An 11475-nucleotide genomic window follows, 5' to 3' on the forward strand; every position below is an offset into this window, starting at 1 on the left:
TACCTTGGGCAAGTTCTTAATGACTTTGTTCTGACAGAACTTTGTTGTAAAGTGATAGTTTATTTCTCTGTATCTGAGTGTTAGGCAAAAAAGGCCTCAGTCAAATTGCATTCTAAGGTTTAACTGAAACCCTCAAATGTTTTGAGGTAGAATTTGTTAGGTTTACAGTATCAAATAGTGGGTGTAGTTGGGCATTTCTCTGACATATAGACATAGTTAGTTCTTACCTTTTTTATAGAACTGTTGAAATTATTTAGTAACAGCTAATAAAAATATAGAATTAATTCCGTAGTGTTTGCTCTTGTATGTAATGCTAATAAGTAGGGGAAAAACAGTGTTAGAGACCACTTTTTTAAACTATGTATTATTTTGTCACATCACATACTTCATATGCGAAGGGTACTTTTCCATTTCTCGGAACTGGTCCTTTTTTTCTCCCCCATCTGTTAACCTTGACTGTCACATTCTCATCTTCAGCATTTTGAATAATTATTTTATTCGGAGTTTTAGCTCAGTTTTGTCTGATGAAGAATGGATTAACTCCACAAGGAGGTAACATAGTTGGTTTGCTAATAACTGCTTAGAGCATGTCTGTGGTTTGAGTCAGTTATATTCTTAAAGCAATAAGTCTGGTAAAATTATCTCTTTCTTTGCTTCCTTCCTCCCACCCCATTTGAGAAATGTTTGAGGCATTGTGGTATTGCTTCTCTTTATTTTTCTGAATCTATTTTTTGGACTAATTTCTAGTAGTTTATTATTTGAGTTCATACATTGGTTTTATATTTGCTTTCATGATGAAAAGATGACAGGTTTGAGTTTTTAAATAGAAGTAGAAATGTAAATAAAAGTACAAGTGTACTTTATGGCTGTAGAAAGTATCTGAAAGTGCAGGAAACATTTTCCTTTTTAATTTGGAGGATATTCTAGATAAAGTATTTTCATCTTGGAAATTGTACTTCTAGACACTTGTAATTACAAATTTAAAATATTAAAGCATTGTTTATATTAAGCAAGGTTAATTAATTCAATCTTGTGAATTATGAGTACAGAATTTTCCTTAGAGGATGGACTGCTTGTCTTCTGCTGCAGCCCAGTATGTAGACAAAGGCCAAAACTGGGCCATCTTCATACTTGTAGCTGTGTACTTCTGTTAAGGTATTTTTACTTAAAAAAGCAATATGCTGCAGTTCATGCACTCTATGTTTAAGTAATATTGTTAATACAGGACAGCTTAATGCAACGAGTGGAAGTTAGTCTGAATTTTAACTGTAAAAACTAAGCCCTAGTCCTACAAAATACAGTTGTTTGAATAATAGTATTATTTTTTAGTTCTACAGTTTAGCATCTTAGAAGCAGTGAAGTTATTGGTTTAATCTTGTCCTTTTTGAGAAGTTTTAGACCTCTGAAATGAGAAGTTTCGGAATATGGGTCAGAAGTGTTTCATAACTTATTATGACCTCGCTTGCAGTTAGCATTCGATTTTCCTTCTGTTATCTGTTGCATTTTATGTTACAGCATATCAGATAACAGGAGACTGTATTAAGAAAGACAAATTCTTCATTTATCTATTTTTAAAAATCAGGAGTATCCTTTCTTTTGTAGTTATTTGCAGTAGCTATATTGAGTCTGTTCTTGATTAACTAGGAAGTCAAAAACATCCTTAACGTGGGCTTTTAGCCAGGATTAGGTATCAGAAGCCTTTGGGCCATAGGATGCTCATGAGTGCTAGATGCACTGATCTCTGAGATGAGATTTATTAGGAGCTTCTTCACACTTTGCTTGTAGTAGATTGATAGCTCTGCGGGTTTTTAATGGGGTTTCTTTTGTTTCAGAGTTTCTAACAGTTTCAGCAGTAGCTGGGTAAAGGTGAGAAGTTCATTCATTAGAAAAACAGAAGATGCAACATATGCCAGAAAAGACAAAGGAGTAAAACATCTCAGAACAAATCAGTTTAATTCTGCTTTGTGTTGTTACCACATTAATGATAGATTGAGCAATTTGTATTATTTCTGGTATGGGGGCCAGTAGATTTTTTTCCCAGTTGCATTAGTTTTCTCCACTTCTGATTTAGTGAGCTTGCTTTAGAGGTAATTGATGTTTTCTGTCTTAAACTTATTATCACTAATTGCATGTTGTCAGATAATTCCCTAATAAGGAATTATTTTGTGCATGTTTTAATGCAGAAATGGGAGAGTTGTAAGCTCTGCTAACATTCTTAGCTCATATAATCTGAATGCCCTGGTTTTTTTTTGTGTTCGGTACAAAGTGTTTATGGTATTTATTATTATGTGATGCTTTGTCAGTTTAAGAACAGATTTACTAATGCTGGCAATACTTCACCCAGTTATTCTGAGTATAGAGTGGCACTGCAGTGTCAGATCAAAGATCTTTATCTTATTGTTGGATTAATTATTTTGGAGAGCTGTGTTACTGAGATGACTTATATGAAAGTATGAAGAAACATCCCAGTACTCTCAATTCCTGGCTTTATTATTATTATATATAGTTTATGTTACAAGATACTGGATATTGGCAAGTACTCCTTAACAGTACTGGACATACTAATGCCTAACTAGTATGGTTGTTAGGCCAACTAGTCTACATTATTTTATAATTGCTTATTTTTTATCCAATGTTCTTATCAGCTGCAAGATTTTTGCATGTATAGTGAAGGAAATCATTCCATGAAAGGAAGGGGAGTGACTCCTTGCAGCCTGGCTTTCCTTTTAATGTTTTTTTTTGCAGTTACTAAGCTAACAGTAGCAGCATAGGTTCCAAATTCATGTGTTTATTTATTTTTAAATACTATCAAGCGCTTCCTGCAACATCAGAAATAAAGTTGCTGTTACTAACATACAGCAGCATTCTGAATGCCTGGTGTAGATGAGTGTAGTATCAGTGTTGTTAGATACTGTAGGCAAAAGCTTATTAACACTCTGCTTGTCAGTCTGTACAGTGCCATTCTATGGTAGGTATAGGGATAAAGGCAGTGATTTGGGCTTTCAGGTAGGCAACAGGAGCTGAGTAGCTGTATTAGAATGCTTTTTAGAAAGTCTGTTATTTTAAGAATACTTGACTTGCAGACAAGAAGAAAAGCAATACAGAACAGTTATAGAGTTTGATCTGTTGCTGTATTCAAAAATGTTTGTAGTGTTTTGAAATATTCCTGTTCAGTGTTGTATGTATAGACACCTCTAAAATGTTCATCTTCAGGCAGGTAATCACTGAGTGATTTTTACTTACCTTTCTTTTTCATTCCTTACTCAGGGAATAAGTGTTAATTGGGAAGGGCTCATTTAATAATACATTTATTTATTTATTTTAATTTTTATCTTCCATATTCAAATAAGTGGGAAGTTAAGGAAAAAAATAATAATAGAGTAATGGCAGTGAATTGTTTTGGAAGTTAACATGAATAATTTTGAAGAAATAATCTTCCTCTCAAGGCTTCAATTTTCTTATAAAGCCGCTAAGGTGATACTGCAGTGTAGCTGAAGATTCATTGACTGCATTTTAGAATACAGTGTCAGTCCATTTCTTCAGTTTTATTTAATATAGGGTTGGATAATTATGATTTTACTTTTCCAAAAAGTCAATAGAAATTGCATAACGCAATATGAAATAGTCATTTTTAATTTGGAAAAGTGCTGCTGTTGAGATGATGTCAGTAGGAAGCTTTGGCATATTTTTCAAAGTTCGTTTCATATAAAATGAAAGCAAATGTGTCAGTTCTGATGTTTGCTGTCAAAGTATGGTGGGTGTTTGGTAATGACAGTTCAGTTATCAGATACCTAATCTCTTCTGCTGTTTGTCCATTTGCCCAAGTAATCACTTATCTACTTCCTATCAATTTAATTGCATATTAATAGTCTTAGCTCTTGTGATTATACAGTAATCACTTTCAACAGTTAAAGATGTGATTATTATTATTTTTTTTTTCCTTTGCTTTTCATTACACAGATAATAAATACATCAAATGGTAATTCCCTAGATCAAGGAAAAACAGGACTGTAAAGAGGGGCTCAGTTTGGTAAGAATACCTTAGTTCAGTTGGAACTCTTTTCCCACTGCTGTGACTATTGTACTATCCATCTGTTTTCTTTGCTGAAAAGTAACAAGAAGTTTCCCTGTTTGGATTGTCAAGTGTGTGTGTTGCAGTGATGCTCTCTAGGTTTATACATGTTGGGTTTCTGTTTCAGAACTCAAGATGGTCTTTTCTTCAGATACTAGATATATTTCATGCCAATAACCTCACTTTTTTCCCTGTGGAAAAGGGATGAGTTTGGCATGCTAGAGGCAATATAGCTTTCTCAAAACAGTTTTAAACATTCTGTCCCTTTCATGGTAAGTGTTCAGTTTTTATTCTGAATAAACATTCTTTTTTACGCAGTTTGAATTAATTGGTGTTTATTACAGAAAAAGAAAAATAAAGGAATGGTTACAATATTCAGATTAGAGTATTCTCAAAAGAATAACATGCATTCACATGAACATAAAACATCTTTGTAAAAGTCATAGCATCTGATCCAGAAGTCCAAGAGAACATTTACATAGCCCTTTAAAGGTTGTGCCCAAAATGTTTGTCTTGCCCACATGAAGCTAACGGACTTTGGCTTTCATTTTCTGTATTCTAAACCACTGAAAACATGGTCATTGGCCTCAGAGGTAGTTTAAAAGTATTCAATCACTTTTTCTGATCATGAAATTAACCTAGGAAATGATGTTTCACAACAAGTAGTGACGCCTGCAGCCTACATCTGTGAGCCTTTCAAATACATTTTTTGTGCACATCAGAAGATTGATAGAGATGTACAGGAGAACAATCTTTTTATCCTTCACATTATTTGCCTTTTACATATGAAACTATAAAATCTGGGCATTGGTCTACAATACGCTTGTATTCGTCTTGATTTTTAGCTTACATAGTTTGTAATGTTAGTGTTGGCAAAGTTTACCTGAACAGTTATGCATTTGAGACTTGCTTTTATTTCCTGTTGGCATGGCATTTTTTGGGACAATACTAGTCTATAAGACTGCTTATAAACATCTGAAAAAACACCTAAAAGTAATGATAAGATGGTAATACTTTAGAGGTTTGCAGTTAAATACATTTCTACCTTCATAAAAATCTTATTTCATAAACGATATAATTGTCCTTGACACTACTTGACAAGCATCCTTGAGTATGTTCATGAGCTGAATTGAATGACCTCAGAGTACAGATCATCCTGTGTTGGCTTTAACAGACTAGAAAACAAATGCATAAGCAGGAGCATGATTTATTAGGTAGGAAACATTATTTTGTACCTTTTCTTGGTGTTGTTTTTTTTTTTTTTTTTTTTTTTTTTTTTTTAGCCTCTTTTCTAACTTTTCATTGTAAATGTTTGTTTTTAGCTGATAATTCTTACTGATTCTCTGACTGTGCTCCCTTTTTCTCTTTTCCTCCTTGTATGTTATACTGAGTAGAGCTCAGAAAAGCACAGAAATCTTGTTCAGAAAATCTTAACAAGTGCAGTGTAAAAGAACTGGTTGCAGAAACTGTGGTGTTATGTTGGTTGCACGTCCTTCTTGTAGCCAGTTTAATCTCTATGCAGTTCACAAGGCTAAGGAAGAGCTATGCAGTCAGACTGATCTCATCCATCATCTAGTGAGCGCTGGTAAAATGTGTTTGGTTCCTGACACCGTGCACGTCCAAATGTAGCACAGCTGAAATATACAGGCAGTATAAAGTTCTATGACTAAACATATTTTCCTGTATCACAGATGCCCTCAGTGGACTCGCTGATGAAGCATTTAGGATAGGGAAGGAAACACACATGCCATTGAAACAGCACCTGTAGAAAGTCTGTAGGTATGCTTATTATGAATAGAAGGAGCACAACAAGCAATTCTGGGAAGACTGATCTTCCTTAGAAATGAGTAGCTATATTGCAGCTAATGCACAAGGAACTGATTTCTTGTATAAAACTGGAAGTTCTCCAGTTGTCATCAGAAGTTGCATGAATGGTAGCAGTAACAGGGCCAGCCTTGGGAAGCTGGATTATTTATTTATTTATTTAGAAATTTCATTAAAAATGATCCTAGTGTGAAGTACAGATAAAAAATGGGTCAGGAGTTGACCTGTGCTCTCTATTGCTTTCTGTCAAATAAAGGGATGAAGTATTCTGTCTCCTCACAGGTATGAGGGAGTCTGTGTGTTGGTGGACATCCTTTTGGCAGAGGAAAGCAGCATGGTTTCTGAGTAGTGCAGTCGGTATTGGAATTATAATGGCTCTGTGCTTAGGTAACGTGGTGATACGTAGTAAACTTACGGTCTTTCATTGGGGAGCTGTAAGAAATCTTTTTTTTTAATTTATTCCTAAGACTGAATAGTTTTTAAATCAGCGTTCAGGTTGAGTTGTTCAGCTGAGGAAGACTTAGAAAGGAAGGCTATTAAAAAGCTTGTTTCAGATTGAAGTAGTTTTCTATTCAAATATTAGTTGGTGAAAAATTCAGCTTTCATGATCTCCCAACTCCTTATTGCAAGTCTGAACGTTTTCCAATGTCAGTCTTATTTAATAATGGTTTATGAACTGCTTAAAAATTAATTCAGAGTATATGGTGTTCTAAAGGAAAAGTTGATCTATTTTTTCTTTTGCTTTTGTTTGAATCGATGCACTGATAAAAATAAAACATTAAAGACTCAAATACACTTACCTTAGATTCTGTCATCTTTTTATTCTCTTACTTTTAAGCACTTCATACATTGGATGCTGTGAAATGGGTGTTCTGTGCAAACTGGAAGTACTGTGAAATAGTTTTCTTCAGTTTCTTTGGCATCAGGAAGCAAATTTGTCTTAAGGTTGGCTTTCCAGGGAAAGATGAATTAATAGATAATGGTGTGGGTCAGAATTGTTACCAACAGTTTTGTCTGTAAGCCTACCTGTGCTTTCCAACACTTTAGAGTATCCATATATGCTCATCTATCTATCTATATTATATAGCATTCCAAAACTTGAACATATCTAGCAACGCCCCTTGTGGTTGGTTTTCTGTTCTGTTGGGCCTTTTGTGTAAGCATGTATTGTGGTGTTTGTAATACTAAAACAGTTGCTGAGTGTGGATTTTCAAATGACCAGTTTGTTGTGCAGTGTCTTCAGCCACAGAAGAGACGGCTGCAAGCTTGAGGTGACTTACTGGGACTAAAGATGCCTGGTTTTAATCTCAGGATAAACATTCTTTTCACATCCTGGGAGAAATTAGTGCGATAGTTCTGTTCTTGTTGTATAGAGGTGGTGATTTTGTTGTTCATCTTTCTTGCTTTGGTACATTTTTAACACAGTGATCTTTAATCTACTCTGCATGGTGCTGTAGTACAAACAGCAAACTTTTATATGGGTCACAATGAAGTTTTGGGATTTTTTTGTGGTTTTTTTGTTTTATTTATTTATTTATTTTACAGCTATAATAGTGTAATTAGCTATATTTACTTGAATATTTTAGGTAATATTAATGGAAACTTTGATCTTCATGTGTGCTGTGTGCTCAGAAACAACAATCTTGCATTGGCCTGTAGCTTTAGAAGCAGTGGGGTTAGATTCAAATCCAACTAAATTGAATTCTAACTTGTTTTTTTTTCATGCTGCTTTGCTGTTCCTCAGACGTGCCACAATATCTCAAAATGTGCTTTTGAAATTCCTGTTTGATTTCAGTTCTCTCCCATTCCTTCAACCTAAGCTTGTATTTCATCTTTCCTCTGCTTCGGCTTCTGGATTTGTTAGTATTGCCTCTCACTTCCAGACCAGCCCATTTTATAATTTCACACTTTGAAACTAACAGAGAAATTTCACCTTGTGGAGCTGTGACAAGGCTAAAATCCAACAAAAGTAGTTGTTGATGACAAACGATAGCAAGAATCTTTCCCCCACCCACCCTCTCAACTGAACTAAACCCCAGCTTGCATTTAAAAAAGCAAAGCAAAAGACATACTACAACACAATGAAATTCTGAGATTTAGCCATTTTGAGCCAATGCCTCTTGGATTACTTGGAAAGATCACTTTTGTTTCCAGATCTTGCCTTTTGGATTTAACTTGATTTGTCCTGGGACAATCAACGTTGTCAGTCTCAAGTCGTATTTCTCAGGGGTGTTTCCAAGGAGTTGACAAGATTTTATGTTTGTTTCTTTACATTAATTTATACTGAATATTGAACTTCAGTGTAATAGTGGAGAAAAATAGAAGATATAATACAGAAATTAAATATGGTTGCTATGTTCACAATGAATCTGTTCTCTCTTAATGCTATATATGGAGCCATTTAAATTTATATTTCACTGAAAAAAATCAAAATTAATGTTTTACTGGAATGAATCAGTTACAGTTAGCAAGAATTATCAGCTAATTTATCACACTGAAAAGTCATTTCTATGGGTTTATAGGTTTTCCCATCTTTCTGTGTAGGGTCAACTTTACCTGCTGGTAACAGACCAGGGTTTTCTTACAGAAGAGAAAGTGGTCTGGGAAAGCTTGCACAACGTGGATGGTGATGGAAATTTCTGTGACTCTGAGTTCCACCTACGGCCTCCTTCAGACCCTGAAACTGTCTACAGAGGACAGCAGGATCAAATAGATCAAGTACTGGATTTGTGCCTCTCTATTGTATTTTTCTGTTTTCTTCTGACTGTACATAGTAAAACCTGTGTATTTCTAGCCATGCATGTATAAACCTGTGCATGTGCATGTGTAGTCATGCTAAAATGACTAGAAAAGAATGCCTTGTACACCTAGAAGTGTTCCTTTGTAGTACTCTTATGACTTCAGGGGGGAGGAAGACTAGGACCAATCACAAATGGTTTGGAAAACCTGCTTTTAATCTTTGAGAATCCCTTTCTTCAAAAAACTCTGAGTAGAAACGTCACATCTGCCTTGTGTATGGAAAGAGGAGAAGTATTGAAACTATAAACTTCTCCCTGTCTGATCATTTCATTTCAGTACGTTGTCATAATTGAACTTTGAGTTCTGATACCTGCTTTGCTGAATGTAGGTCAGAGCCATAGCAGATTGCACGTGGTGATGATGATTTGGTTTTTTGAACAAGTAATCATTTGTGGAAGTCCTGTCTGGGATGAGCCCTATTTGTGTTAACGCATAAGCACATAGAAAGAGCACTTGTAAATCTTGCATTCTAAATAAGCAAAATAAATTCATAAGCATTGTTATTTATTTTTTTTCAAATACTTAAAAATACATGTGAATGAGCAAATGCTTTTGGAAAGACTCGAGCACTGCAGATCTTTTTGTGGAATAAGCAATCTGGTGGAGATAACAGGCACAGTAGTATCTTGAGTAGTCAGTGCTGTCTGACTGTTTGGGCATATCAGAACTATTTTTGATTATTTCCTTCTTGGTTTAGGAGCCAGTGCTCCTCATTGATTCAACACTGTTCAGTCCAGTGGGGACAGATGATCTATTGATCATAAATCACAGAGTTCTAATTTGTAATTTGCTCTTCCTACGACAGCATTCAAATCATTACTTCTACCTAGAACTAGCATGAGCTAAACACTGTCCTTTTACTGTTGTCAAGGAATTTAAACCTGAAAGTAGTCTTCTTTTTTTTCCTGTGTTAAGACATAGGAACAGTGAAGATAAAATTGTGAAATAGCTGTATTTATTATTAATTAATTAATTTATTTTCCCCCAGCATTTCTGCAGTTCAGGTTATAAGCAGGTTCTGAAACAGAACTTCTTAGATGCATTTGTAGATGAGGCTAGGGTGAAGGGGCTGGTACTGTATGGCTGCCTGTGGTGAAAAATTTACTTGATGTGACTTGGCTCTTTTCTGTATGAAAGAGCTTTAATATGCAGGTTTCCTGTTTAGGATTATCTGATGGCATTGTCTCTACAACAAGAGCAGCAAAATCAAGAGATCAACTGGGAACAGATACCAGAAGGAATCAGCGATCTAGAGCTAGCAAAGAAGCTCCAAGAAGAGGAGGATAGGCGAGCTTCTCAGTACTATCAGGAACAAGAACAAGCAGCTGCTCAGGTCCAGGTAAGAAAACATTATCACGGAATATGACGGTTATAGTGAGTATTAACTTCATAGTTATGTAGACACATCTGCATTGTAAACACCTCAGATAATTAGAACCATGCTATTCCCGCTATATGCAGTGTTTGTTAAGAACCCTTCAGCTACATTGTTATTTGCTGCTTGAACTTCGGAGCATGCACAGGATATGGCAGTTGCTGATACTTAATTACTTCAAAGCATTTCTAACCTAAATCAAAGTTGCATTTATGCAGTTTAAATTGAACTGATGGGATGAGTTACTACTTTGTTACAAAGATTGTATTAAAAATACACAATTTATAAAACAGTGTTCAAGTATAAGCTTTTCAATGGTAATCAAGTTTTCTCTTCATTTTCATAGAATCATAGAATGGCCTGGGTTGAAAAGAGCCACAATGATCATCTCGTTTCAACCCCCCTGCTATGTGCACGGTTGCCAACTACCAGACCAGGCTGCCCAGAGCCACATCCAGCCTGGCCTTGAATATGCCCACAACACCTCGTGAATTTATTCTGTCCTGTTCCAAAATAGGAAATCAACAGTTGCTACTAGTCTGCCTTCCCCAGCCTCCTTTTCCACAAGCAGTTCCATTTGGAATGCTTGGAAAATGTCATTCATGAGTGTGTAGACTGCCATATAGCTGAACTTCTTTAATGCAAGAGACAGTATTAAAGTTGTTCTGGATTCAAGGATTTCTTAACTCATCGAGACTTTCTTAACACACACACACACACACTTCTATCAAAACATACGTATCGCATATTTGTAAGTAGAAGCAATCTGAAGGCTGAATCTTTGGATGGCGTGTTCCATTCAGAACCCTTGATTGGCACTGGTTGTTAAACACAAAACGAGTATTTCTGACAGTTAAAAGATTTGTTATTTCTGCTGCTTATTGCTTAAATACCCAAACCAGTAGTTACTCCTAAGACAAGGACGTGAACAGGATACAAGGAGAGATTCAGTTCTGTTAGCTGCAGAACGGCAGAAAAAGTCTCCTTAACAGGATTTAATGGCATCGTCTTTTGCAGCTGTGAGTGGATAGCAGCTAACTTAGATGAAGTAACTGAACTTCTGCTGTGTTTTGTTGTATACCACCCACCAAGTTCTTTAGTGCTTTCTAATAACAGGCTATAAAAAAACCCTCTGCATTAATACATTTAGTCATCAGAGTCAGCATTTGCAATCCACAACTTGTCAAATGTTGTAGATTATGTTTTTATAAATGAAATGGGGATATTTTTCCAGTATAGTAAATATAGGAGTGCTAGAAAATGTTTGATTCTAGATTGTATTATTGAAACAACTGGTCTGAATATATGGGCACAATAGAAGAGACATAAAGGACTTGAAATGTATTTTCAATGGATTTTGTTTTTAAGAAATAAGCTTGTATGAGGGCTTTGTGGAATTCATACT

The 11475-nt window shown here is 35.4% G+C and overlaps 1 protein-coding gene across 1 annotated transcript in view; it reads left to right on the top strand.

Annotated features, from left to right (window-relative positions):
* MINDY2 (MINDY lysine 48 deubiquitinase 2) overlaps positions 1–11475 on the top strand; it is a 31775-nt gene that overhangs the window by 16637 nt on the left and 3663 nt on the right. Inside the window, exons 7-8 of the mRNA XM_072345494.1 lie at positions 8441–8614; positions 9861–10034. Coding sequence (XP_072201595.1) covers positions 8441–8614; positions 9861–10034 — 348 coding nt within the window. The remainder of the gene's footprint in view (positions 1–8440; positions 8615–9860; positions 10035–11475) is intronic.

Source organism: Excalfactoria chinensis, chromosome 10, assembly GCF_039878825.1.
Source record: "Excalfactoria chinensis isolate bCotChi1 chromosome 10, bCotChi1.hap2, whole genome shotgun sequence".
NCBI classification, from domain to species: Eukaryota; Metazoa; Chordata; class Aves; order Galliformes; family Phasianidae; genus Excalfactoria; species Excalfactoria chinensis.